This window comes from Propithecus coquereli, unplaced genomic scaffold (assembly GCF_000956105.1).
Source record: "Propithecus coquereli isolate 6110/MARCELLA unplaced genomic scaffold, Pcoq_1.0 Scaffold621, whole genome shotgun sequence".
Taxonomy (NCBI): domain Eukaryota; kingdom Metazoa; phylum Chordata; class Mammalia; order Primates; family Indriidae; genus Propithecus; species Propithecus coquereli.
The window spans coordinates 328785-356722 of NW_012152186.1; the positions used below are offsets into that span (position 1 = coordinate 328785).

General features: G+C 64.7%; 3 protein-coding genes across 4 annotated transcripts in view; 2 read left to right on the top strand and 1 right to left on the bottom strand.

The window, feature by feature from the left end:
- The first annotated feature begins 101 nt into the window (after positions 1-101).
- On the top strand, positions 102-2180 carry ARHGDIG (Rho GDP dissociation inhibitor (GDI) gamma). Its single transcript, XM_012659588.1, has 6 exons — positions 102-174; positions 1084-1266; positions 1361-1444; positions 1630-1706; positions 1785-1848; positions 1938-2180. The coding sequence occupies exons 1-6, from the start codon at positions 102-104 to the stop codon at positions 2135-2137; spliced, it is 681 nt and encodes a 226-aa protein (XP_012515042.1). The 3' UTR covers positions 2138-2180.
- A 309-nt stretch (positions 2181-2489) lies between these two features.
- PDIA2 (protein disulfide isomerase family A, member 2) lies at positions 2490-5808 on the top strand. The gene is made up of 11 exons (XM_012659583.1): positions 2490-2691; positions 3371-3577; positions 3645-3778; positions 3858-3995; positions 4065-4181; positions 4555-4680; positions 4748-4945; positions 5031-5151; positions 5225-5406; positions 5529-5636; positions 5756-5808. The coding sequence occupies exons 1-11, from the start codon at positions 2490-2492 to the stop codon at positions 5798-5800; spliced, it is 1578 nt and encodes a 525-aa protein (XP_012515037.1). The 3' UTR covers positions 5801-5808.
- Positions 5809-6130: 322 nt separating this feature from the next.
- AXIN1 (axin 1) overlaps positions 6131-27938 on the bottom strand; it is a 41291-nt gene continuing 19483 nt past the window's right edge. The window contains exons 2-10 of one of the 2 annotated variants that reach the window (XM_012659622.1): positions 23503-23643; positions 20245-20341; positions 16743-16880; positions 13534-14057; positions 12887-13057; positions 10957-11202; positions 9027-9134; positions 7352-7519; positions 6131-6760 (exon numbers count right to left, since the gene is read on the bottom strand). In XM_012659622.1, coding sequence (XP_012515076.1) covers positions 6634-6760; positions 7352-7519; positions 9027-9134; positions 10957-11202; positions 12887-13057; positions 13534-14057; positions 16743-16880; positions 20245-20341; positions 23503-23643 — 1720 coding nt within the window. In that variant the 3' untranslated portion in view covers positions 6131-6633. The remainder of the gene's footprint in view (positions 6761-7351; positions 7520-9026; positions 9135-10956; positions 11203-12886; positions 13058-13533; positions 14058-16742; positions 16881-20244; positions 20342-23502; positions 23644-27938) is intronic. The other variant, XM_012659623.1, reaches the window with a different exon arrangement.

Genomic DNA, 27938 nt, shown 5'->3' on the forward strand with positions numbered 1-27938 from the left:
CGCGGGGGGCGCTCCCGGCCGGGATGAGCTCACCGCAGTCGCGCCGGGGCTGAGCGCCGAGCCGGGCGGCGGCTCCGCGGCGGGCCGGGCCGCGCGCCACCATGCTGGGCCTGGACGCGTGCGAGCTGGGGGCGCAGCTGCTGGAGCTGCTCCGGCTGGCGCTGTGCGCGCGAGGTGAGCGGCCCGGCGGGGCCGGCGGGCGGGGGAGTCGCGGCGGGGTCTCTGCCCGGCGGGCGCCGGCCCCTCCCCCGCGGCAACTTTAGGGGCGCGCGTGGCGCAGACCCCCGGCCGGCGGCTGGCGGGGTGGGGGGACTGCGTCCGGGCTCGACCCTCACGGGAAGGGAGCCAGGAGTGCAAGGGTGTGTTTGTGACACCGGGGAGGCAGTGGGACGTGTCCCCGGAGAGCCGCGGCCTGGATCCCTCTCTCCTGGGTGGGGCTGGGGCTCCTTTGGGCTTGCGGTGGCCCCTGAGCAGACCGGAGCACCGGGGCCGAGACTAGAGCGACCCCTCCCCGAGGCGGAGGAAGTGGTCGCAGAGCGTGAGCTCTGGGGTGTGGAGAGCCACCCCCGTGCTCCAGGCGCACCATGGGGAGGAGCCCCCAGGACCGTGGAAGGTGTTGGGAGAGACCCCATCCCAGAGCAGGGAGGTGGGCGACCCAGGGGAGTCCCAGGGCATTATGGGCAGAGCCCAGAACGTGGGGAGCCCTGGAACACAGGGAGGGCAGCATCTCTGCTCTTGGGAGGGCCTGGGGCCGCCACGTTATGATGGTAGCCCCCACCCCTTGGAGACGGTCTCCATTTGGGGTCTTTGTTCCCCCCACCTTTGGTCTCAGAGTCAGGGAGGGGCCCTGGATGGACAGCAGGGCCAGGAGGAGCTGGTGCCACTGCAGAGCTGGCCCGGTCTCCAGCTGCCAGGGCCCGTCCTCACGAGCCGGGCGCTGTCGGCCCACTCGCTGCTCTCTCCGGCCCGCCTCGGGCTTCTGCTCTGGTTCCTTTGGGCAGTGGGCGGTGCAGTGGCCAGGCGGGCGCGCCAATGCCAGGGTGAGCTGGTGGCTGCTGCTCACGCGCCCTCCTTGACCCATAGTCCTCCTGACCGACAAGGAGGGTGAGCGTCCACAGCCGGATGAAGTGCTGGACGAGGCCGTGCCAGAGTACCGTGCGCCGGGCAGGAAGAGCGTCCTGGAGATCCGGCAGCTGGACCCCGAGGACGAGAGCCTGGCCAAGTACAAGCGGGTGCTGCTGGGGCCCTTGCCGCCGCCTGTCATGGGTATGGGCTCGGGCCTGGGCTCCGGGGGCCGGGTTGGGGTGCGGTGGGGGCGGGGCTGCGTGGGGCATCCGGCAGACTTTCAGTGTCTCCCCAGACCCGAGCCTGCCCAACCTGCAGGTGAGGAGGCTGACGCTGATGTCTGAGCAGGCTCCAGGGCCCATCACCATGGACCTCACAGGTAACTCCCAGGACGCCTGGTGCAACCCTGAGCCCAGGTGGGGCCCTCGTAGGTGCACGTTTGTGCTTCTTACCCTGGGCCTGTCCCTGCAGACCTGGTGGGCATAGTGCCCCACGTGGGGGCTTCTGGGCCAGGGTCTCAGCTCATCCCAGGAGTTTAGACCTTAGCTGCTGTGTCCCTAACAGGGGACCTGGCTGCGCTGAAAAACCAGGTGTTTGTCCTGAAGGAGGGTGTTGATTACAAAGTGAAGATCACCTTCAAGGTGAGGGCGGCTGTGGCGGGGGCAAGGGCCGGCCAGGGGCCCAGCCCCTGGAGGACCCCTAACGCCTCTGTCCCCCAGGTCAACAGGGAGATCGTCAGCGGCCTCAGATGTCTGCACCACACTTACCGCCGCGGCCTGCGAGGTAGGGGCAGAGTGGAGGGGGACGTGGGGGCGCAGTGGAGGGACCCTGGGGGGGCAGAGGGCGGCCCCTGACACCGTGCCCTCCCCCAGTGGACAAGGCTGTCTATATGGTGGGCAGTTACGGCCCAAGCGCCCAGGAGTACGAGTTTGTGACTCCGGTGGAGGAGGCGCCGCGGGGTGCGCTGGTGCGGGGCCCCTACACCGTCACGTCCCTCTTCACTGATGACGACAGGACGGACCACCTGTCCTGGGAGTGGGGCCTACACATCTGCCAGGAGTGGAAGGACTGAACCCCCACCCCTACCCCCACATGGGGTCCTTGTTTCCCTTCCCTTTCTCCCTTGCCACACAGGGACCCCCGAGCATTCCCCAGCCCCCTCGTGAGTGACCAGACCCCTGCCCCACCCTCTGCTCTGTCCTGGGACACCCCCCCTCGGGCCTGGCACTGCCCCTGAACGGTCCCATTAAACATCGCCCTGTCTCAGTGCCCTTGGTGTTGCCTCTTTCTGCCTCCCTCTCCCGTGTGGGCTGGGGGAGCTGTGGGCCTTATCGTCCCTGTGACCGGGCCTGGGTGCCACGTGGCGGCTGCTGCTTGGCCTCCAGTCCCCTTATCTGCTCCTGCCCCGCTGGGCCCGCAGCGCCATGGACAGCCAGCTCCTGCCTGTGCTGCTGCTGCTTGGAGCCTTGGGCCCTTGGGGACAGGGACAGGGGCCTGAGGGTTCCTCAGAGGAGCTTCTGGAGGAGCCCCCTGAGGAGGTGCCCAGGGAGGATGGGATCTTGGTGCTGAGCCGCCACAACCTGGGCCTGGCCCTGCGGGAGCACCCTGCCCTGCTGGTGGAGTTCTGTGAGTGTGAGCCGGGGCTGGGGACCACGGGGACCAGTGGGCTGGACCCTGCCGTGTGCGGAGGCACGGGCACAGGAGGGGCTCCTGCAGGCACTTGCCCCTGCTGCACCCAGGGCCCTGGACGGCGCTGTGCTGGGGAGCCCCAGGGTTTAGCCGGGCCTGGGGTCTAGGCTGAGCAGGCGGTTGCGCAGGGACCCTGCTCAGCCAGCCGTGGCTGTGACGCTGACGTTGCTGCCGGCTGGCCATGTCCGTCTCCAGGTGGCTGGTGGTGGCATCTTGCAAACTGTTTCAGTAAAGGCCCAGACAGCCCAGTTATGTGTATTTGTGCTTCTGTGGTCCTTTTACAACCCTTTGCAAACAAAAACCACGTTTTCTTAGTTGGCAGGCCACGGCAGGCAGCCACATGTGGCCCGGGAGCCCCAGCCTGAGAAAGTGGCGATAGGAGGCTTCTCAGGCTCTTCACATCTTGGTGGTCCCTGTGCCCCCAGCCTTGGGGGTCTCAAGGACTCTCTGGTGCTTGGGCTTGGCTGGGCCCAAGGCTCGGGGGGCCCTGGAGGCGGCGGGTGTGTACAGAGCACACCTGCTCCCTGCTGGACCCGACTCCAAGGAGCTGCAGGGCTCTGGTCAGGCAGGGAGGAGGTGGGGCCAGGCCTGGGGCACTCACGGTTCCGTCCCCCAGACGCCCCGTGGTGTGCGCACTGCAAGGCGCTGGCCCCCAAGTACCACAAGGCGGCCACCCTGCTAGCGGCTGCATCGATCCCGGCCACGCTGGCCAAGGTGGACGGGCCTGCGGAGCCAGAGCTGGCCGAGGAGTTCGGTGTGACGGAGTACCCCACGCTCAAGTTCTTCCGTGACGGGAACCGCACACACCCAGAGGAGTACACAGGTGTGGGGGCAGGCGTGGCTTGGGTTGGGGACGGGGCCGGGCCCAGGCTGAGGGGGACTCTCCACAGGCCCCCGGGAGGCGGAGGGCATCACCGAGTGGCTCAGAAGGCGGGTGGGGCCCAGCGCTACGCGGCTGGAGGACGAGGCAGGCGTCCAGGCGCTGGTGGGTGCCCACGATGTGGTGGTCATCGGCTTCTTCCAGGTAAGCTGGCTGGCGTGGGGGCCGGGCCACGGGGCAGCGGCCACGGCACCCACCAGCCTCACAGGGCCGGGCCCCTTAGGACCTGCAGGACGAGGATGTGGCCACCTTCTTGGCCCTGGCCCAGGATGCCCTGGACATGACCTTTGGCCTCACTGACCAGCCACAGCTCTTTCAGAAGTTTGATCTCACCAATGACACCGTGGTCCTCCTCAAGAAGGTGGGTCGGGGCCGAGGTGTGTGTCGGGCTCGGGGCTGCGGCTCCCACTGACCACCCGGTGCCATCCAGTTTGACGAGGGGAGGGCGGACTTCCCCGTGGACAAGAAGCGCGGCCTGGACCTGGTGAACCTGTCCCGCTTCCTCGTCACTCACAGCATGCACCTGGTCACCGAGTTCAACAGCCAGGTGTGTCGGGCCACAGGTGCCAGGCAGGGGTTCCCAGGGGTGGGGGTGCCCTGAGTCATGCGCCCCCCTTTGCAGACATCCCTGTGATCTGGGGGTGCCCTGAGCCATGAGCCCTGCTTTGCAGACACCCTTAGATCTAGAGGTGCCCTGAGTCATGTGCCCCCCACTGCAGACACCCTTAGATCTGGGGGTGCCGAGTCATACACCCCCTTTGCAGACATCCCTACGATCTGGGGGTGCCCTGAGTCATGAGCCCTGCTTTGCAGACACCCTTAGATCTGGGGGGCCCTGAGTCATGAGGCCCCCAGTGCAGACACCCTTACTTAGATCTGGGGGTGCCCTGAGTCATGCGCCCCCCCCGCCCCCACTGCAGACACACCCCAAGATCTTCGCTGCCAGGATCCTCAACCACCTGCTGCTGTTTGTCAACCAGACGCTGGCTCCACACAGGGAGCTCCTGACAGGCTTTGGGGAGGCGGCTCCCCCGTTCCGGGGGCAGGTACTGCGGGGCCGGAAGGGGGGGCGGCGGGGCGGCAGGGGCCCCAGCCTGGACTCCCTGCCGGCAGGTGCTGTTTGTGGTGGTGGACGTGGCTGCAGACAATGACCACGTGCTGCGGTACTTCGGCCTCAAGGCCGAGGCGGCCCCCACCCTGCGCCTGGTCAACATCGAGACCGCCAAGAAGTACGCGCCGGTGGACGGGGAGCCCGTCACTGCGGCCTCTGTGGCTGCCTTCTGCCGCGCGGTCCTCACCGGGCACGTGCAGGTGGGCTGCTTCACTGCCCAGCATGGCGCAGGGGGTGGGAGCTGCTCGCAGGGCCCTAGTGACGCGCCCGGCCCGGCTCCCCCAGCCCTATCTCCTGAGCCAGGAGGTGCCCCCGGACTGGGACCGGCGGCCAGTCAAGACCCTCGTGAGCAAGAATTTCGAGCAGGTGGCTTTTGACGAAACCAAGAATGTGTTTGTCAAGTTCTGTGAGTGCCCAGGGGAGGCGGGCAGGCGGGCTGGGCGGGGGCCCGCAGGCCGTGCTCAGCGCCTGCGTCCCAGATGCCCCGTGGTGCGCCCACTGCAGGGAGATGGCCCCGGCCTGGGAGGCGCTGGCTGAGAAGTACAAGGACCACGCGGACATCGTCATTGCCGAACTGGATGCCACGGCCAACGAGCTGGAAGGCCTGGCCGTGCCCGGCTTCCCCACCCTCAAGTACTTCCCCGCAGGGCCAGGCCGGAAGGTGAGGCGAGTGGGCTGGGGCAGGAGCCAAGACCCTCCCTTCCCAGGCCTGGGGCTGGGTCCCGGACCCCGGACGCGTCCTGGGAGGGGGTGTGTCCTCCAGCCTCTCTCGTTCCTCCTCAGGTGATCGAATACAAAGGCACCAGGGACCTGGAGACCTTGTCCAAGTTCCTTGACCACGGGGGCGAGCTGCCCACGGAGCCCACGGAGGAGCCTGGAGCCCCCGTCCCGGTGGGTGCCCTTGATCCAGGGCTCCAGGCCTCTGGACACATCTCCTCCGCACGTCGGCAGGGCTGGCTGGGGCGGGGGTGCCGAGCGCAGAGCCTGAGCCGGCCTGTGACCTCTTCCAGGAGTCCCCAGCCAACTCCACCGCGGGGTCCAAGGAGGAGCTGTAGCTGCCCCCAGGAGCGGGAGCTGTGAATAAAGCGCTTTGCTCTGCTCCGTGCGCCTAGTTCCTGCGCGAGGCCTGCCCGGCTCAGCCCCGCCCCCGTGCCCTGGCTTTGGCCGCAGATCTGCCCTCTGGGCCTCTTCCATCGGGCTGGGGATTTCCTCGCTGGGGTCTGGGAGCCTCCCTGCCCCGGCCGGAGGCTCGGACGGTGTCAGCGTCGTACCACAGGAAACCCCGCGCAGCAAGCCCAGTGTGGCCGCCTGCACGGCTGGGGCTCGAGGCTGGGTCGCGGGGGCTCCCCCCGCAGCGGACAGTGCGCTCTACAACCAGGGCAGGTTCAAAAACTTTTATTTCATTATTATCCAAGTACCTTTGAAAAGATAATTGTACAAGTCATCGCGTGAAAAACGGGCACGGGCAGCCCCCTGCTGCCCTGGCCTGAGAAATGTACATATTTACACGGCCCCAGGAGGGGACCTGGGACCCGCCAACCGCGTGGCTGAGACTGAGGCCAGGCGCCGGGTCCACACAGTGGCAGGTAAGAGACACGCTGTGTCGAAGGCACTCGGTGACACGTACAATTTACAGAGGCCCCCGCGCTCGGCCGGCCCTGACCACTGGCCGCAGGCGAACCCCCGCGGGAAGTGGACCCGGTGCGTGAGCGCCAGCAGGTTGGCCCCGAGGCCGGGCTCCGAGATGGCTGTGGGCAGGGCACGGCCCCGTCCCCCGACACAGACCAGGGAGGGCGGCGCACCCGGCCCCTCCCTGCCTCTGCGTGCCACGCCCGTCGTCCCTGCGCACTGGGACCGTGTCCTCGTGGCGTGTGGCCAGGCCTGGTGGTCAGTCCACCTTCTCCACCTTGCCGATGATCTTCTCCTCAAAGACAGGCAGGACGGCCTCGTCTTCTCGAACTTCCTCGAACACGACCCCACAGTCGAACTCGTCACTCACTTTCTTGAAGTAGTATCTGTGGGTGCAGCGGCGGGGCGGTGAGCAGGGAGGCGAAGGCTGCGCACACCGCAGCCCCGGGGCCCGTGCGCTCGCTCCTCCCTGGGTGACGGTGGTGAACCTAGGTCCGCCACAAGGACCGGCTCAGCCTGCTGGGAGCCCCTGCCAGGGAGGAGCTGGCAGGTGTGAGGCTGAGCCCTGTCTCCCCCGCGGTGACAGGGACGAGCCCCCCACGCAGGGAGCCCAGGCCCTGCCCCGGCGCCACGGCCTCCGGCACTCACGGGTGTTTCACAGCCCCTTGGTGGGCAAAGCACCCGAGCTGCTGTGGCAGACGCCGCCGGGCTCTCCGGGGGCCTCTGGGGCTGAGCAGCGCAGGGCGGGCCTGGCGGGAAGGCCCTGGCCTTTGCCGTCAGGCAAGAAGGAGCTGAACCTGGACTGCGCGAGGCTGGCCCGGGGCGGCCGGCAGCAGGCCCAGCACCGGGTCTGGGCTGGTCTCCCCACCCGCAGGGCAAGGGCCCCGAGTCCTGATGCTGCCCGTGGCCCGTCGCGGCGTGGACGGGTGCCGACGCGCCCCGCGCCCCAGGGCCTCGGGCGACCCCACGACGCTCACCTGTAGCTGCCCTTCTTGGTCAGCAGCTCCTTGAACTGGCCCAGGGTGACGGCGCGGCCCCTCACCAGGGTGCGGTAGGGGATGGGCTCCCCGCAGAAGTAGTAGGCGACCACGATGCTGTCGCAGGCCTGGGCGCTCCCGCCGCCTGCCTTCCTCTGTGGCTTCGTCCTGGGGACAGACACGGGGTGGTCAGAAGGCTCGGGCCCGGGTCCCACAGGGACCGACGGGCAGGACCGGCGCTGGACCACCCCACACTCAGGAAAGCCAGGGACCCGCCGCCCGCCCACCACGCAGCATCGCAGCCTGGGGTCCAGTCCTGCGCTGGCCCCATTCATGGGGGAGCGCGGCGTCGCCCCAGCCCACCTGCGGCCCCTCGACTGCCAGGGCCTCAGCCCACCCGGTGACGCCACCATGCGGGTCCCGGATCCCCTCCCCGCCCACACCACAGTGTGCGCAGGCCGCTCGGCGCCCAACCAGGGGCTGGGGCCACCCCCACAGGTCCTCAGGACCGCAGCAGCCCCACCTCCAGGGCAGGAGAGCGGCGACGCTGTTTGTATCCTCGTGAGACCTGAAGCCCCGAAACTCAAACACTCGGAGGGCAAAGGTGGACAAACGGAGCCGTGTACGAGCTCGCGATGGACCTGCTCTCGCGGCAGAGCCCGTCTGAGGACCAGAGACGGCAGCTGGCCAGACCCGCAGAGCGCGTGGCCGGCGCTGTTTCCCACCGAGTGAGGGGGCCTCTCCCACGGCCACCTGCTGCGTGGCAGCTAAGCGCCGGGGACGACAGGCAGAGCCCTCTGTTCCAGACCCCCTCGCTCCAGAAGCTTCCAGGCCACTCAGGCCCAGCCCTCCCAGTCCCGCCAGCTGGTTGCGCCCAGAAGCCTCCAGAGCTGGGGTCAAGGCGCTATGGGCCACCTTAGCCCTGTGACCACCCACGTGGTGAACTAGGACCCAGGCACCTGCTTTCTCGGAGCCCACAGGGCGCGAGCCTGGGGGGGTCACCTAGGGCAGAGGCTCTGAGTGCATGGGGTGGGGGGTGGGAGGGCGAGGCCTGGGGGACCCCCACCATCAAGGCCATTCTTTGGGGCGAACCTCCTCGTGTCTTGAGCACGAGGGCAGGAAGGAGGCGGTCAGCCCTGTCTACACTGCCCCATGGGGTGTGGACGCGGCAGCGCCTCTCCTACCAGGCTCTGAGCAGCACATGCCCGCTGGGCACAGAGCCCAAGCCCGCAGGAGGCGCTGGGCACGCACCGTCGGACAGCCACAGTCAGCACCTCAACGCCTGCTCATGGGGACCATGGCTGTAGCCCCCGACCCCGCCCAGGACGGCCAGTCAGGGACCAGCGCGTCCCCCGGCCTGGCTGGGGGCTCAGGAAGGCAAAGGTGGCAGGAGGCAGGCCTGCCCTTGCCAGGGCCTGGCCACGATGCCTGGGTGGGTGCAGGGCCAGCCTTGCCCAGGCCTCCTCTCAGGCCTGCTGATCACCTGTCACCGCACTGGTCAGCAGCCCCTGGCGGGGACGGGCGGGAAGGCTGCTGGGCAGCTTGGAGTGCGGCGCTGTGGGGCCGCCTCCAGCCACCGCTGCTCCAAGTGTGGCGCCCAAGCTTCTGTCCCAGGACCGGCTCGGACGCCCAGGCCGAGGCGGGGGGTGCTGGAGGACCCCCGGGGCACACGTACTCTGTCTCGGAGAGCTCCATGTCCGACACGGCTGGTACCACGCTCAGCACCGGCGCGCACACAGGCCTGACGCAGGCGCGTCCCCGCTGCATGACCGCCTGCACATACCTAGGGAACAACCGCGTCAATGGGCCGCGCTGGCTGGCCACGAGCCCGAGCGGCTTCAAGCGGGCGACAGAGCGAGGGGCTGTAGGGCCCGCCCTATGGAGGCTCCAAAGCGGGGAGATGGACAAGACCCCCAACGCCAGAGGATCCACCGCAGACGGCCGAGAAACAGGAGTTACTTATTCGGTCTGGATCGCGGGGACCCCCTGAGTTCCCTGGAACACACTTTGGGACACGGCTCTGGGCGCTAGAGTCCTGCCTCGTCCACCGTGGGGTGTGGTCCACGCCGCAAAGCGCCTGCTGGGAGTCTGTCCTCGGCCTCCCCCAACACGAGCCCCCACCGACGACATGGACACTGGCTCTGGAGCGCGGTGCCAGCTCCCTCTGTACCCCGGGGAGGCCACAGACCCCGGCACACAGCTGAGCCCGTCCTGGGTTCCAGGGGCAGCAGCTCCCTCCACACAGATGCACACGCCCAGGTGCGCCGTGTCACCGTGACGACGACGACTGCAGCTCTGACCTGCCCGGCCCAGCCCCCCACCCACCCCCCGGCCTGTGCCGCCTGCAGCTGCTCAAACACGCGCACTCCCTGGACAAGTAAACCCAGCAACGCTAGGTTCTCCCCGCACTGGAGACGTGGGAGCCCCCAGCTCCCCAAAACACACGGCACAGAGCGGTGTCACGGCCCAGCGGGCGTCACCAGCCAGAGAAAAGCAATAGCATCCCGCACCCTGTCCTCCAAGAGCCCTGCCCAGGCCAGGGTCCAGGATGCTCTGATCCTGCCGCTTTGTCCACGACCTCAGCAAGCCCCGGTCGGGACCTGCGCAGGCCCCAGGGCCTTGGATCCGCCCACGTCCCCCAGTCCGGCCATGTGCCGGCCCCACGCGACGCCCCTCTCCCCATCTGCCTGCGAGCCCCAGGCTCTGTCAGGCCAGACGTGGGTGACGAGCCGGTGCGAGGGCTCCCGCCCAGAGCAGCTGAATGCAGTCACAGGCTGGGGGACATTTAGCCACGAAATGGTCACCCTTTTGGTTCTAAGTAGCTGGGACCCTTTCTGTCCCGAAGCTGGCATCAGCTCAGAGCCTGGTGCCCACCATGAACCTTCAACGACCCAGAGCAGCGCAGAGGTCTGCACCCCGACACCGGTTCAGACACGGGGCTGCCGGGCCCCAGGTGACCCAGGTGGACGAGAGGAGCCGGTCACTTCTTAGGCAACAGCAGCCTCTAGGAGCCCACGGTCCCGGACTGAGGCGAGACACAGATTCTGACAGGACTTCCCTGCACCCAGCACGTCCGGGACAGCCGCCAGCAAGGCCCAGATGCGAGGGTCAGAAAAGCCAGATCCCGCCTGGAGGGAAAGGCCACCACCGCAGAGGGGCCTCCTCGGGGCTGGGGCAGAAGCCACCCTGCCCCGGAGGCAGACGCGCCAGCTGCCGAGGCCGAGGGGGCCGTGGGCCAGGAGTCTCTCCGGGAGGAGAGTTTCGGAACCACGTGTCGTCCCGCTGCGCGCAGCCCGTCCAGGACACCGCCTCCAAGCCCAGCCCGCCCAGCAGCCAGTCGTCCGCTGCCTCCCACACGACCCTGCGTGAGCCGCAGGAACAAGTCCCCTCCTCGGGGACAATGAGCACGGCAGACCCTGCTGAGTGGGGGTGGCTGCCGTCCAGCCCTCTCTCTCCGCAGGGCCACCAGCCACGTCCCCCTCGGTGGTGCTCAGACGAAGGAAGGGCACCCCGCAGGTTGTGTCCCCCAAGGGCCCCTGTGCAGGCCTCAGGTCCTAGGGGGCTTTGGCCCCAGGAATGTCCCCCACGCCCCAGTGTGGCTGTACCTCTGCTTGGAGGGCAACCTGCTGGCTTTCTTCTCTTCCTCTTCCAGACGCCGGCGGGCCTCCTCCAGCTGGGTCAGAGGGTTGGGGGCCGGGTGGGGTGGCATCGTGGGGTCTTGGATGAAGAGGTGGGAGGGCTGCACAGAGGCGCGGAGCTGAGTGCCGGCCCAGGGGTGCACGGCCCCAGGGCGCTCAAGGGACACAGGTCGGGAGCTCTCGTGGGCCTGTGGCTTCCTCGCCCCAGAAGATCTTGGGAACAAGAGAAGAGTGTGTGGCAGCAGCTAACACCGTGGTCAACTGAGGGGTGGGACGGGGCAGGGGTGCGCGCTTGGGCCCAGCCACTGAGCCCCGTGAATGTCCTCCTTAGCACACACAATAAAAACACCTCTTTCTTGCAGACTTTTTTTCTGCTGGGACTACAGGCACGTGCCAACACGCCCAGCCAATTAAAAAAACGTTCTTTTAGAGATAGGGTCTTGCTATGTTGCCCAGGCTGGTCTTGAACTCGTGGGCACTAGGGATCCTCCTGCCTCGGCCTCCCAAAGTGCTGGGATTGTAAGTGTGAGCCACCATGCCTGGCCAGACTTCCTTTTTTATATCTTATTTGTAATAGCTTTACTGAGATACAAATAGGGTACTGGTCCCAGCTACTAAACAGGCTGAGGCAGGAGGTCGCCTGAGCCCAGGAGCTCGAGGCTGCAGTGAGGTGCGATCGCACCACCGCACTCCAGCCTGGGCAGCAGAGCAAGACCTTGTCTCTAAAACAAAAATGCAAAATTATATGGTATACGAAGACTTTTAAAAAGTATATCATTTTTATTGACCAAAAAAGTTTTTCATATTAAATAAAGTTCATTGTGAAGAACCTGAAATACACTGAAAATTGAAATAAAAATGCAAATCATCCACAATATCATAAATTTGGAACCACACGTAGCATGCTGCTGTGCCTCCGACTCGTCAGAACATGTGGCGTAACGGCCACGATTCTGGACACGTGGCTTCCCTCACCGCCCCACGTCACAGAGACCACAGCCTTCCCGTGCTGGGCGCCGGGGAGGCATCTGCACCCGCCGAGACATCCCGGCACGGACTGCAACTCGAGTGGAAACGGCAGCCTCTCCCCGCTACGGTGGGGGCCTCAGAGAGGGGGCTCAGGACCCGGAAGGCAGCCCCAGGCCAGGACAAAGACCAGGGGCCCCCGGGAGGCCTGGCGGTGGGCTCCTCCTCTGGTCCGAGCCCCACAGGCTGCCACGGGGAGAGGCCGCAGCCCCTCGGGTCAGAACAAAGGCGCAGCCAGGGCCCCAGACCTGCGCCTTGGCCCGCGCTCTGCCTCTCCAGCCACAGCCGCTCCCGTGAAAACCCACGTGAGAGGCGCCAAGAGCTGCCCCCGCCCCAGCTGGAGCTGCGCACAGGTGACACTCACAGCAGACGCTCAGCCCTGTCCCTCTGCCGTCCTTGCCAAGGAGAGCAGAGGGAGGCGGGTGCTGGCCAAGTCGGGGCAAGTGCTCTGTGGGGCCCCGGCCCCCCTGCCAGGGACAGCAGCGAGTGTGAACACATGCGGAATAAGGGACAAGACAGGCCAAGCGGGAACACCCAGAGACGGACCCATGTAGGGCTGTGAGGCTGAGGCTGGACACGGGCGCCTCTACCCTTCTGGGAGGACGGCGCGGGACTAGACCAGACCCCCAGCGGCTGGGGTGACCGGGGCGGACACAGAAGGCCTCTCCCGCGGGCTCTGTCTGGAGTGACAGGCGGTGGTTACTTCACTTCCCAGGTGGCTCAGCTCACTCTCACCTGGCGGCGCTGCAGCCGAGACCGACCTGGGAGCAGCCGCGCTGCCGGCCTCCCGCCGGTGGGCAGGGGGTGCCCGGAGCCCGCTGTTGGCAGAGAGCCCTGGCAGGGGCCGCAGGGGGGGCAGAGGGACGCTCACCCGTGGCCGGCCTTCCGGTGCCTGCTGATCTCCTTCTCGCCCTCGATGATCCACTGCACGATCTTCTGCGTCTTCTCCGCATCCTCCGAGGGCCCCGGCACGTCCACGCTGGCGCCCTTCCCCGAGTCGGCCTTCTTGGCGTTCCTTTTGGAGGGCGCACTTGCTTTCCCGCTGCGGGAGCAAGACCTGCGAGTCAGCCCCGTCCCCCACAACCTCCCACGGCTGCCGGCAGCGCCCCTTGCGCCCCCCACACCCCCGTGGAGCCCACTGGCTACCAACTGCTCCGGTGTCGTCTGGGGACAGGCTCGGCCGGCCGCTGCCCACCCTCCTGGTCTAACGCCCAGGGCTGGAGCCAGGGTCCGGCTGCAGCCTGGACCTCCGCCCCCCAGGGCAGGGCACCGGCACCAAGCTGGCTCCTCCGAGCCCAGACTCACCCCACGCCGCGCCTGGGGACCTCGCCAGGCAGAGAACACCCCACACAGGCTGGGCCACGCGTGTTGGCCGCGGCTGTGGGCTTCCCAGGAGTCTCGCAGGGAAGTTCTGGCCCCACACAAGGCCACAGCCTCATGCCTCAACCTCCCCAGCACAGGCGCAAGGGGACTGCGGCGCCAACTCTGCAGCACGCGGCACGGCCGGCGCACACTCACCCATGGCCCAGGCTGTCGCCGGCGCTGGGGGCGGCGCCTGTGCTCTCTGAGTAGCTGCGGGACTTGGCTCCGTGGCCGTAGGACTCTGGGCCCCACGTGAAGCCGCCCTGGACCCTGCGGGTGGCCTCGGCCTCGACCTGCTCCTTCGGCCGGGCCGCGCCGTGGTGGACGTGGTGGTGGACATGTCTGTGGTGGTGCAGGCCGGCCGCGTCCGGCTTCGCCCCCGACTTGGGCAGGTGCTTGCTGTGTCCAGAGGAGCCGGCCCCCAGCGCCGCTGCCTTGGCCGCGTGCCCGCTGTCAGGGGAGCGGTGGCCGGGCCCCGGCGACTGGCAGCCGGGCGTCCTGAGCACCCGCTGCACGTGCTCGTCCAGGATGCTCTCGGGGTTCTCCTCGTGCGCGTCCCGCAGCCCGGCGCAGCCCATGTCCACGTAGCGCGGCGGGAAGTGGTGCCAGGTGGGGCCGGGAGGCAGCTTGTGACTCCCCAGGGGCCCAGAAGACAGGTCGCCATCGTCACCTTCCTCCTCCTGCACGGGGACAAGGTGGCATCGTCACCTCTCAGTGCCGCCGCACGGTGAAAACCGGACACACGGGGAGAACACAAGAAACGGGACTGGCCCCGCTGCGCTCAGGGGCCCCTGCGCAGACGCCGCCGCTGCCCAGCTGGGCAGGGCCGGGACGAGGAGCCCAAACCCAGGAGCCTCCCTGTCCCCGCTGGGCCCGGGCGGCAGGCTGGGGACGTGGTTGGGGCGGGGCACAGACCCGGGACAGAGACGGGCCGCACTGGGGTGGCCGCCCTCTATGCTTCCTTCAAGTGGAGACTTCTGTTTTCCTACTTCTTAATTTTACTGCCACAAACACATTTTCAACACGATTCAGGGAGAACGCTGCCCTCACAGAGGCGCTGATGCTTGCTCATCCTGCACGTTTCCTGACAGGGCCCCACGCTGAGGTCCCGGAATTCAGCTGCTTCCCAAAGAGCTGACGCTATGGAAACAGCCTGTCCGTGCAGACGGGACCACTCCGACTCCAAAGTCACGGCTCACGTTTTTTTCTCCCCCGACCGCACCGTGCTGAGTGGCCCTGGCACTGCGGACCAAGGGAGGGAGCTGGGTGACCCCTGTACCTTCACAGGGACTTCCACGGGTTTGCCGCCAGTTTCTCACACGTGTGCTGGTGATGGGCGTGCCCACGCCGGCGTGCCAGCCGTGGATGCCTCAAACAGCACCACGTTTCACAATGCAAATAAGTTATTTTAAAAATTTGAGTTATCCCTTTAAAAAAAGGACTATTATCTATAGCACAATGCATTAGAAAATCATGCACTGGCCGGGCGCGGTGGCTCACGCCTGTAATCCCAGCACTCTGGGAGGCCGAGGCGGGTGGATTGTTCGAGCTCAGGAGTTCCAGACCAGCCTGAGCAAGAGCGAGACCCCGTCTCTACCAAAAATAGAAAGAAATTAATTGGACAGCTAAAAATACATATAGGAAAAATTAGCCGGGCATGGTGGCGCGTGCCTGTAGTCCCAGCTACTCGGGAGGCTGAGGCAGCAGGATTGCTTGAGCCCAGCAATATGAGGTTGCTGTGAGCTAGGATGACGCCACGGCACTCACTCTAGCCCGGGCAACAGAGTGAGACTTTGTCTCAAAAAAAAAAAAAAAAAGTTAACTGTGGCATCCCCAGGGCCACCGTCACATGAACAGCGATGTCACCATGGGGGGCTCTGCCACTGGAAGGGCGGTGTGGACTCTGTCACAACACACAGCCCGGGATGTGGGGCCCGTTAGGGTTAGTATCGTCAGTACTTCAGCAACTCCACTCCCAACGCGTGGATTTCAGACAAGGCCCTTAGAGGCTCAAGCCGTGCTCCTACTTGTACTCCCTTAACCGCCTGACGCGGCTGCCATACACCCAGCGTCTCGGTGCCGCAGACGGCCTGGCTACAGCCGGCTCCTGGGGCCACCAAGGGCCACCGGGTGCCCTGGGCAGCGAGGCAGCCACCCCAGTGAGTGGCAGGTCTCTAAGACGAGGTCTTACTCCCGCCAGCAGCAGGACCACGTGGCGGGTGACACTGCTTCATGCAGATGGACGGTGGCCCTCGCAAGTGGCCCTGGCCGGGGTCCTGAGCCTCAGGGACTAATCGAGTCCCTTCCTCAGGGGACGGGGGACAGGGTGGACGGGTTGGCAAGGGCAACACTGCCCACCTGTGGCTCCGGAGGGCGAGGGCCGCCCCAGGCCCAGCGCCAGGAGGGAAACGAGAGGACGCTGCTGGTCAGGGGGTAAAACGGTTTACCGAGGATGAAAAGTTTGTGCGTGTCTGTGTGTGTGGTGTGTGTGTGCGCGCGCGCGTGTAACGTCTTCACGCGAACCCCTGCCTGGAGAGCTGCCTGGCTACTCATCTCGTTCTCAAAGTCCGCAGTGATCAAACCTGGTTCCCACCACGAGACCCAGCTTCCGATGGGCCACATGGGATCCGCCCCCCTCCCCGTCCCGGGGCCAGGCCCGTGGCGTCCACGCTGGGAGCCCAGGGGCAGCCCACGCCCACCCTCGCGGCCACGGCTCACCTGGGAGCGTGTACAGGGAAAGAGCAGCCCCACCTGGGGGCTCTCGGGGGCTGAGCAGGGCTGAGGCTCTGCGTCTTAGATAAGGGATCCGATCAAGACACGGTTCCTTGGAAAGACGCCACGTCTTAAACTCCAGGTGTGGAAACTCACATAAACCAAGTATTTCTATGCTACAACTATTTATATTCACAAAATACTGAAACGAGACCGGAGGACCGCCACGCAGTAGTGACCACGTGCCGCCAGAGGGAGCCACACCTGCTAAGAGAAACGCAAAGGCCTTTCTACAGGCGACACGAGAAGCCCACGGCATCTGGAGGGCTGTGTTCAGTGGTCTCCATGCACCACGTTAAACACGGAAGGACACAGAGCCTGCCACGTCCGTGGTCAGTGTCTCAAGCACTGCGGCCCCTGCACGCGTGTGGAAAGGACTCGCAAGGCTCACCCAGCTCCCTGGCTGTGCAGGGTGACAGCCTGCAGTGGCCGCAGGAGTGCACGGCAGGTGACGGAGTCTGTCCCATCCCCTCAAACGCAGGCCCAGGGGGCGGGGGGACCCGGACGGGCGCAGGGGCTCTCGGACGCAGGCCCTGGCCTGGCGGCCTGCACGGAAACACCGTGAGCAGACGGGCCCGGCGCAGCCCACTCACCATCCGCACGCGCCTCAGCCGCTCCTCCAGCTTCTCCTCGGCCTCCCGCGTGCGCTGCACAGCCTCCAGCCGGTGGATGAGCTCCTCCGCGAACTTCTGCGGCTCCACGCGGATCTCCTTGGGCACGCGGCAGGTGCGCTGCAGGGGACACGGCGTGAGGCGGTGCCTGTCCACAGCCCGACCTCCACCCCCGCCAGGGGCACACCGGTTCCAGGTCCCTTGCAGACACTTTTTGGGAGAGGAAACAGCGTATAGAACCCAGTTTATTTTAAAGCAAGTCTTCACTCTCCCCGTTTCCGGCGGGAATCGGCATCCTCACCGCCCCGGCTCTCGGCAGCCACGTCTCCCCCTCGCTGCAACCGTAGCGGGGCCGTGGGAGCCGGGCAGGGCAGGCTCAGCACACTCGGGCTCCCAGGTGCCTCCAGCCAGGCCGCGGCGTCTGGGCACAGGAGCCTGCCGGGCTCATGGCCGCACTGCGCCAGCACCGAGCGTGTGCGCAGCGGGAAGAAATGTGGGGGAGGCGGGACTCTGGAGGACTTTTCGTTTCAAAATGGCGTAAGTTTGCAAAGTATTTGTATTACAGTGACACCCTGACCTGCGGGGTCCTTATTTTAAAATAATTCCAAACTTCAGATCAGTTGCAAGCAGAGAGCGAGGAACGCGGTTCACCTTCACCCGACTCCCCGACACTCACACCCTGCCACGTCCGCCTCCTGATCCTCCCACTGGCGGGCACAGGCGCCCACACGCACACACACAGGAACAGGCCCGTGCACACACGCACGCACACGCATACCTTTCTGAACCGGTCAGAGTGGATGTAACGAACGCCAGGCGTCCTCACACCTAAGCGCAGGTTACGGACGGCAAAACCTGACCCAACACGACCCCGCCGTCTAGTCCCCACCCCCACTCCAGCCCCTCCTGCTGCCGACGACGACGTCCTTCCTGACGAAACGTGTCGTGAAGCCCCAGCCGTCGAGGTCTGGCTGGGGAGGGCCTGGCAGGGGCCGTCCCCTCGTGACCAGGGACAGGGTGGGGGGCAGGGCGGGGGCTCCCCGTGGGCTCTGGCGTGGACCTGCCTCTGGGCTCCTGTTTCTCACCCACAAAACGACAACAAAACACGCCTGCCTCGGAGACACGGCGTGAGGTCAGACAGGAGAGTCGCATCAACGGCGCCCAGCGAGCTCAGAGAATGCCGCGTGGCGGGTGGGCTCGCGCGGAGGCTGGGCGTGGAGCCACGCGCAGAGGTGGCCACAGAAACTGAGAGGGGCTTCACTCTGAGGGACTCCGGGTGCGAGGGGAGCGCAGGCGGGCCCAGGACGCTGGCAGACGCAGGGGCTGGGGAGTCGGTGCAGGAGGCCGCACCTCAGAAGGGGCGGCTGGGCGCCAGCGCTTCTGGAAGGTCCCGAGGGGCCGGTGTGGTCTGGAGGGGTGGGGACACCAGGGTGCCCAGGCGGACGCAGAGGCCCAACACGGGCCCTTCCTGCTGAGCCCGTGCGGCGCCAGCCCGAGGCCTCGCGTGGAGGGGCTGGGGCTGGGCTGCCTGTGTGCGCACAGCGGCAGTGACGAGTGCAGAGACGCCAGGGGCCCTGTGGCTGCGTCACCAAGATTCTGAGGACGGCAGACCCATCGGAACCATCAGACTTACGGAAGAAGGGCAGCCTTTCCAGCTTTGGAGGAACAGGATAAAATCATAAAGGAAAAAGCAGGTCAACGAAAATGTGGAACTTTGGAGGAACTGAAAAGGAGAGTGTGGCGCCCGTGGTCCCAGCTGCTGGGGAGGCCGAGGCGGGAGGACGCTGGAGCCCAGAGCTGGAGGCTGCCACGAGCTGTGACGAGGCCGCCGAGCTCCAGCCTGGCGACAGCGAGACTCTCTCAAAAAACGAAGGACGTGGGGTCTGCCCTGCGCGCCCACTGCCTCCCTCGGCTTTGCCTTCACACTGAGTCAGCCGTGACGTTCCAGACCTCGAGGACTGCGCTTTCGATTCTAGAACATTCTCAGGGTGCCCCTGGACTCCGGTCGTCGCCCTGCTCCCCTCGCCGAGGGCACCCTGGGGACTCCACCGTCAGACTGCCGACTGCGCTTTGCGCTCTGACGCTCTGTTTAACTTACCCATCGAATTACGGTGTTTTTGTTTTCAGACAATCTCAAACTTACAGGAAAGTTGCAAGAAAAACACAAAGTCTTCCCTGAACTTTCTGAGAGTGAGCTGCCTGCCGCTGTCCATGCGCGAGTCGCCGGCAGGCGCTTCCTGCGCACGGACTTTCTGACACAGGCGCCCCCAGAACCAGGGAGCCGTGTGGACGGAGCCTCCCGCGGACGCTCAGCCTGCGGGCTCTCAGCTCGGACCAGCCACTGCCGCACGCCAGGACTCCACAGACAGCGGCAGGTGGGCCCCAGACCCACCGTGGCACTCGCACACACGCACGGACGCACATGCGTGTACCGGCACACACACACGCCTACAGGACCGTCCACTTTCTGATAAGCAGACACTGTCAGCGTCTGTTTCAGGCCACTCTGTGCCAAGGGCCGGCAAGAGACGACAAAATGCTGGAACGGCCTCTCCTCACAAGTAAGGACCAGCATCCTTGCTTCTCGGCCATGAGCCATCACGTTCCTGATCTGGAAATTAGAGTCTGCGGAAAAGCTAGGAGACTGCGAAACCCCGGCTAGGGGTGTGGGTGCTTCCTGCGCAGGAGCGATGAGCGCCCTCCACGCCTTGCCCGCAGACGCTGCGGACACCCGGGGTTGAAGACGCCGCGTAAGCTGTCCTTGTCTCCCTCAAGGTCTCCCCTGCTTACAGTCGACAGGTCACAGTAAGCAACACTAAGGACTCCCTCCTGGACAGACCACTCTGCAGAGGGACAGCCCGCACCGGCTCTGCCCCGCGCCTGGCTCCATGACCTGCAGCCCAGCAAAGCCCCCAGGGCGCGTGCTTGGGAGAAGCCACCGCGACTTTATCTACAAGGCAAAACCAGGAAGCTGTCGCTATTCGGCCACAAAACAGCCGATGCCTCAAGCTTCCCTTGACCTAAGCGGCGCTCAGGGAACGCGGCGCTGGGGAGCAGAGACACCGCCAGGCTTCCTGCCAGAGCCATGGGGTGGGGCAGCCATGCGGGGGCCGGGCCGGGCCTGGGCTCCAGGCTGGTGGTAGACGCTCAGAGCTAGTCCCGCTTCACGACGCGAGAAAGACCACGTGGCAGGCCTGCGCAGAGGGCGCTTCCAGCCACCCACGGAGGCGCCGGCCGCTCTGCCCCCCAGGGCCCCTCCAAACTGACCGTGGCTGCTGGGACTCAAACGTCACCTGCGACTCTGCCCCCTGCAGCCCGTGGGGCGCGAGCGTGTGCACGCAGCACCTGGACCTCACGCTCACGCCGGGAGGTGAGCCGAGCTCGAGGGACACAGCCAGCGGCTTTCCCACCGGCCAGGGCCACCGCGCCCAGCTCCAAGGGCAAGCCAGACGGCACGCGGGGCTGGGGGGGCGCCGGTGCTTACCGGGATGTGAGGGAGAGGCACCCGGCCGTTGACCTGCACGCTCTCCTGCATCTCCCTGCGGTGCTGCTTGCGGATCCGGTACGGCGGGATCCCGTCCCTGTCCGGGAGAAAGAGGAGCCGTTAACTCGGAGAGGAGAACCACCCTCCGCACGGCACCGGGCCCCGACCGCCGCTAGCAGGCGGCAATGCAGGGCCCACGCTACCACCAGCACCGATACACGTGCGCAGTCACACGCGTGCACACACACACAGGGCAGCGTTGCACGCTGTGTGCGGGTGAACACAAGCACATCCTATGCATCCGCGCGCGGCACGGATGTGCAGGACACCAAAGCCCAGGAGCTCGACTGTGCTCTCCCAGCTGGTATTCACTGAGCACCTGGACACCAGTAGGGCCCGCCTGTCTCTCAAGGCCGACAGCTAAGAACAGTTTTCTCGTGTTCTCAGGGCGGGAGCATGGCAGCAGCTGGATGTGGCTGCACGGCCTCACGCTGGCCCTTCGTGGGAAACGTCTGCTGACCCTGCTGTACGGCCCGGGCCAGCGGCTCGGGGTGACGTTTGGGGCTGCAGCACGGGCGCCCACGTCCCACGGCTCGGCGTTCCCCAGGAGAACCCTCGGCGGCGTGATCTCTGAGGGGTGCGCGAGCTCGTTTGCTCGAACAGCAGAATTTCATCTTGACCTCTTCAGGAGATCGTTAAAAACACATAAAATCAAACTGTACATGCCTTTAAATAATTACGTACCCCAGGGTTAAGACAGCTAAACGCACGCCTGTCACTTATTCACAACAGACACAGACTTAACACACGATTCACCGCACAGGCGCAATCCTGGCCGCTCTCCAGCTCTTCCCCCTGCCGTGAGAGCTGCTCCGGGACACGCGGCAGTGCCAGGAAACTGTGCGCGGTGAAGGTGCCCCCGGGGCTGCCAGGAGACAGGATGACCAGAGACGCTGGGCCAGGGCCACCTGGCGGCACCGTGCTCCAGGTGTCCTGAGCTGTCAGAGCACCTCGGGGCAGTGCGGGGCGGACCTGCAGTTGGGGTCGGCGACGTGGCGGCACGTGGACAGGACGCGGCGTGAAACAAGCGACTCTGAGACTCCGAACACCTTCGACGTGCCCGCAGGGTCTGTTCAGGTGTCCTGAAGCCACCAACACATTTGTTTCTTGGATTTGTTACTTAGATTGGGTACTTTATTTATTTTATTGTATTTATTTATTCTTTTGAGACTGGGTCTCACTCTGTTGCCCCAGGTAGACTGCTGTGGCGTCGTCACAGCTCACAGCAACCTCCAACTCCTGGGCTCCAGAAATCCTCCCGCCTCGGCCTCCCAGAGGGCTAGGATTACAGGCGTGACCACCGCGCCGGCCGGACTGGTACTTGAAAATTCTGCGCGCCTCTATGGATCGGGCACCATCCTCGACACTTGTGGCTGGTGGGTGTGAGCCCAGCGGGAAAGGCTGAGCATCGCTGCCCCCGCAGAAACGACGCACCAGTCCACTTTCTGCCTCTGACAGGTACTCAGATATCGGCAGCGATTTTACATTCCAAATTGTGAAATGCTTCAGTGCAAACCAAGACGAACAGAACATCAAGGGAAAACAAATACATGTATTTATTTTAGGTCCTCCCTTTAGGAAACATATGTTCTTTTCTTAGAAAGAATAAGAGGCTTTTTGAGGAAACTGCGTTGGCAGATTAATTTTCATTGTAGTAACAACCTTGGAAAAGAGGCAGCCAGACCCTGGCAGGCTGCAGCCACCCCAGCTGTGCTCTCTGCGCGCAGAGCAGGCCCTGCATGGACTCCAGCAGCTCCGAGCGAGATGTCGCTAAAAACGTGTCAACGCTTTATCCTGAAGACTCGAAATCACAGGAGAATGATATAAACAAGAAATGCCACACACAGAACCACAACCCAGAGGGACAGGGAGCCCGGCGTCACCACCACGCGGGGTCGCTGCGGAAAGGCCAGAGAGCCCAGCGTGTGACGGCGCAGGGCTGGCCAACTTCGGCTCAGAAATGGCAGGTGATAACCTGCTCTGTTTATCTAAAATCCGGCTGGTGGAAGAAGATTTACAGACAGAAAAACGAGAACAAACCATAAAAATAGTAAAGTTAAAGACAGCCACAAAAACATGGACGGGACCTGCCCCTGGGCCAGAAGCCTTTCGTCTCCTTCCTATGCAAACCGCCCCGATTCTCCAAACCTCTCAGTAAAGAAACGAGCTGGGGCCGGGAAGCAGGGTCAGGACCCGCCGACGGCGCCGAGCACGGCGGGGTGGGGGGCACCTGTGGGTGGCGGTGAGGGGCTCCCGCACTCGCGACTCGCGGCCTCAGGCTTTCCCCGGTGCCCTGACGCTGCTGGAGGGAGACCCTGGGGTGCCAGGCTCGGCCCCCAGCCCGGCCGTTGCTGGTCGGGTGTCAAAGGCGCAGAGACTGCGGGCGAGGCAGGCCTGAGACTCACGGAAGCCTGAGTCCGACGACGGCACCAGACAGTGCCGGATGCAGCCGGGTGTGTTCACACCGCCAGATGCCTGCTGTGCGCCTGGCGCCCAAGCCCCCGCTAACGCGCAGGAGAGGAGGCCCCAGAACAACCACCTTTCCACCAAGGGGGCTTTCCCTGGCAGCGTGACAACAGGAGAATAAGCCCCCAGCTGTCACACGAGGCAGGGGACGAGGACACTGCAGGGCACAGAGGCTGGGACGCAGCTACGGCACGTGCCCGGGTCGCTAAAGCGTCGAGACCGGGCCGTCCCGGGGCCACCGAGGCGCTGGGCTTAGCACGGAACAGCCTCGCAGACTACGGTCTCCCTGCTGCCCGGGCCCCACACCAAGCAGACGGCGGCAGGCTCACCGGACAGGACGGGCCCTGCGCCCAGCGTGCTGACGGGACGTAGCTGCAGCCGCCTTTCAGGGCCGTGTCTCTCACCACAGCCGCCAGCAAGGCAGCTGGCCTGTGCCTGCCTTTCAACTGAACCCTGGACTACGAAACCCAGAGCGGAAAAGGCCCAGCGCTCCGGCTCGGGCAGCCCGGAGCGTCTCTCAACTGCACCCGGACTCTCCCTTCCCGGGTCCCAGCAGCCTCCACCACGGAGAGCAGCAGCGGCGAGACTGTCAGGGCATTTCCTCGGTACAGCCTGCGTCTCAGACGGGGGTGGGGGACCAGGAAACTTCTGTGACGACCACGCGCGGCAGCGCCGGGGCCGGCCTGAGACCCGCACGCCCAGCGCAGACCTCCCCGGCACGGGCGGACTTACACGCTGCTGTCGGTGAGGGAGAGGGTGTCCGCGTCGCTGGACAGGCTCTGCTGCTCGCTGTCATTGGCGCTGGTGGCGGGGGCCAGGGCGTAGCCGGCGTTGACGTAGTAGGGGTTGACCGGTTCCCGCCAGGATCCATACCTGCAAAGAGGCAGCGTGTTAGCGGCAGCCGGCCAACAGTCTCTTGCTTTCATCGACAGTTTCAGGGTTATCTTAATATCCCAACGTGCGAATTTAAAACGCAAGCAATCAGGAACGAAGACGGAGCAGGAAGGGCCAGCGTCTCCATCTCCCCCCGCGGCCCTGCCCAGCGGGCGGGTTAAAGCCTGGGCATCTTCCAGCCCTTTCCTCCTCTTTCAGGTGGGCACTTTCGTGCACACACGCAGGTTACCAAGTGGATTTGTTTCTCACTTGTGTTTCCAGCAGCTGCGTGTAACCAGAAACAGGGCACCGCCGCTCTGCTCTTTCTTCCACGGAACCTGCCCACAATGGTCCTCACCCCTGCCACAGCTGTGCGGGGGACCTGGCCTCCCAGCGCCCTCAGGACGTTCCCAGCAAACACTGGGCCCAGGCAGGGCAACAGGACACCAGCCCCGGCCCGTGCGCCCTGCTAACAGCCCGTGCGCAAGTCTGAGAACGGCCACAGGACGACCGGGGGCTTGGCGGAGAGTTCCCTGGGCCGGCGTTGCCTCCTGCCCCCCACCTACCACGAACAGGCTCGCCCCACCCTCCCTGGGGGGCTCACCTCCACCTGCTACCACGAGACTGGCCAGAAAATGACAGGTCGCTCAAGCTGCAACCTGAGCCACCGTCAGGGCGGCAGCTGGGTTTCCCCCTCTTCCTCTGTCTGCACCTGATCACGCCACGTCCGTTCTCTACGAGTGGCTCTAATCTCTGGTCACATATGCAAAAAATATGTTCTCCCTAAATGTCATTTTCTTTTTAATTTTGTTCGTGTTGATTTTGGTGCTACGAGAGGTTTTCATTTCTATGACATCGGACTTACCAATCTTTTCCTTTATAGCTCTAGTATCTTGCAAAGACAGGCCTTGCTCATCCCAACATCACGAATATATTCTTCTGTTTTTCCGTACGTGCTCCAGTGTTTCTTTTAAACGCAGAGCTCTGTCTGAAATGTGTGTGTACAAATCTAACTCCCCGCCTTGCACCACAATGGACAGGCAGCTGCCAGCACCGAATACCGAGTCACCCATCTCGTCCTCAGTAACTTTAAGTCCGGCTCTACGTCCTGCCTCGCGGCCCTCACACACGCGTGTTTCTGGAGTCCACGTGTCCTGTGTGGGCCCCCTAACGGCTGCACCGCCACAGGACGCTCTGTCTCTCCATTCTAAAGACTCTGACCACACAGCGGTCGCCACGGTCCACTGCCCTGGCTTCGGTTACTTGCAGTGGACCGAGGTCTGAAAGTAAGTTTCTGCCGGACAGTGAGATGTTGAGAGAGACAGAGGGAGGTATCCCATTCACCCCTTCCACGTAATTTTCGTTGCAGAACATTGTTATAATTGTTCTACTCGGCTCTTAGTTACTGTTAATCTCTCACTGTATCTAATTTATAAATTAAACCTCGACGCAGGCGTGAAGTATAGGAAAAAACACAGCACGTGCAGGGTTTGGTACGACCTGGGGTTTCAGGCACCCAGCGGGGGTCTTGGGTCACATCCCCTGCTGATGGGGGGATGACCGTATTCACCAGATCCCCACAGGTCACGGTGAAAAGGCAAAAGGCTGCCGTGCCCGTGTGACAGAACCGCGTCCGGGCTCAGCTGTCCAAGCGCAGGTCTCGGCCGCCCGGCCTCGCCGCAGAGCTCGGAGGTGCGCACCGCTCGGTGGGCCACGGCCTGTCCAACTGCCGGGCACCTCGCGCGTCAGCGTTCTCAGCGGGAGCCAGGGGGACCCAGACGGTCGCTCAGGCAGCAGGATTCCTATGGACAGACGCCCACCCACCCGAAGAACAGACCTTCTGGAAAGCCCCGCTTGCACTCGCTCCCATGCGCTCTGGACAAGGCCCACCGACAAGCTGGTGGGACCAGACATCTCGGGGTCCCACGCCCTCGCCACACAGCGTGTGGGGGTCGTGAGCTGGGCCAGGCGGAAGAGGCCTTCCTGGGCAGCCTGCGGCGCCGGCGGGTGGGGCCTTGCAGGAGTGGGCCACGTCCGAGGGCCCTGGGCCGTCCAGCGCTCTGGCGGGCACAGACGCAAGTGCAGGGCCTCTCACCAGAGCAGTGCGGTCACCACGCTCCTGTCCCAGCCGTGGACGGACGCCGAGGCCACACATCGGCTGGCTGCACGGCCCACACCACAGGGCATGTGCTCAGCGAGGCCACGGCCCCGCCAACGCCACGCAGCCGGCGAAGCTTTCCGACCCACCCGCCACAGCCCGAGCTTGCTCCGGGGGCCGCCGACACACCACGGCCAAACGAGGGCTCTTGGGGACCAGGTCCTCAGCGGTTGGGCCCTGAGTTTGGTTTATGTGTCCTCTCCTGCGCATATCTGACACGGAGCAGGCAAGATTATGCCAGGCTGCAACCTCACGTTCTTTGCTTCAAGTATCACGAAATATTGTCAACTGACACTCACTCCGCTGGTACTTCAGAACAGAGCTACAGCTTCTTACCAGCTACCAACACCGTCACTGTGACGGCCACCGTAGTAAAACTCAGATCGTGGCTTAAGTGCTAGCTCACTTGGTCAGACAAAACCCTTTCGGATGAGAGAGAGGCCACCACGGCGTGGGCAGGTCTGTGCCCCACACACGTCGCCTTCCTCGTTGGTGACGCCTGTCCTGCCACGCGAGGGCCGCGTCTGGCGGGACCGAGCCTTTCTTGCCAACACGTCCAACCCACCTCTCCTTCCCACTCGGGTACCCAGGAGTGCCTTTCGCCTGTCTGGAGGACCTGCCTTTAAAATGATGAGTGGGAAAAATGCAGATTTTCAATTTTCTACAAACTTGAGCATTGAGCAAATTCTACCACACAAGCCCAGGCCAAATGGTGAGAAGGAAAAAAACAGCTGAGAGGAACGAGAAGCAGCGTGGAAGAGCTACCAGTTATCTATTTATCTTCTGGAAAATCCAGGCACCGGCTCTCGGGACGGAAGCCTCTGAAAACACAGACGCGCACACTGATGTGGGTGACCAAGAACATTCTGGCCAACGCCACGTGAGAGGGCCACGCATGAAACCCCAGGACCTCCCCGAAAGACAGCTGGATCCAACAGCGGGAGGAGCATGCGCTCGTGTGCGTGTGCACAGGCGTGCATGGCTGTATGTGTGCACACCTGTGTGTCCGAGCACGCGTGTACACGCCTGCACAGACATGTGCCCACCGAAACACGGCACACCTCCCAGGCCTCACTTAATTCGACTTCCAACGTTTCTGCAGCCTGTGCCCTAACACTGCATCTGTAATTCTCTTGCTCCATGAAATCCCAAGCCTGCCTGTGAGACGCTGGCCCCTGTACACCGACCTCTGGCTCCCGCTGTGCTCACGTGCGGGCCGTGGGTCCAAGAAGCAGGCCAGCGGCTGTGCGTCGCACGGTGCGGGAGGCACCTTTGCTCCCGAGTCGAGGACGTGGCCAGGCTACAGATGTGAGGCTACGGTGCGAACGTACGTGGGCTCATTCCCCTATCTCCACGCGAGGCACAGAAGACGGAGCTTACTCGGGGGCGCCCGAGGAAGGCAGGCACCCACCCACGGGGCTCAGCAGGCCCCAACCCAGTGCCCTCGGCCAGACAACACCTGCCAGACCCATCAGCAGACGGCCGCCTGCTGCCTCGGCAGGTCCCTGTGGAGCGGGCCACGCCCTGGCCCAGCACCAGGCCACACTCCACCTGGGCCCAGGTGCTGGGGTTGTTCCGACCTCTGCGTCCTGGCGTCTTGGCCCTACTGCCCTGCCAGGGCCACCCTGCTGGGCTTGGCTGGATCCTACCTCCAGGGAAGGTTCACTCCTGTTTCCAGACTTATCACCCCTTGACCCGACATCAGCACCTGGCTAGCGCACACCTGCGTGAGGAGTCAGGGCTGCCCGGCCTCCTCGGAGGCTCACAGGCAAGTGTCGGGCAGGTTGGGCCGGCCCCGGCAGGGTCTGCAGAGAGCCGCTGAGGCAGGAGGCCTGTCACCACCACTGGACCCGCAATCCGAGAGGATCAGGAAGTCCACTCCCACGGGAGCGTCTCCTCCAGACCTGCTGAGACAGCACGTGCCTGTCCATGTGTGCACGTGGCCCATGGGCCACTACAGTAGCACTTCCTATGTGCCCATCCACGCGTGCACGTGGCCCATGGGCCACTACAGTGGCACTTCCTACATGCCTGTCCACACATGCACGTGGCCCGTGGGCCAGTACAGTGGCACTTCCTATGTGCCCATCCACGCATGCACTGGCCCGTGGGCCAGTACAGTGGCACTTCCTATGTG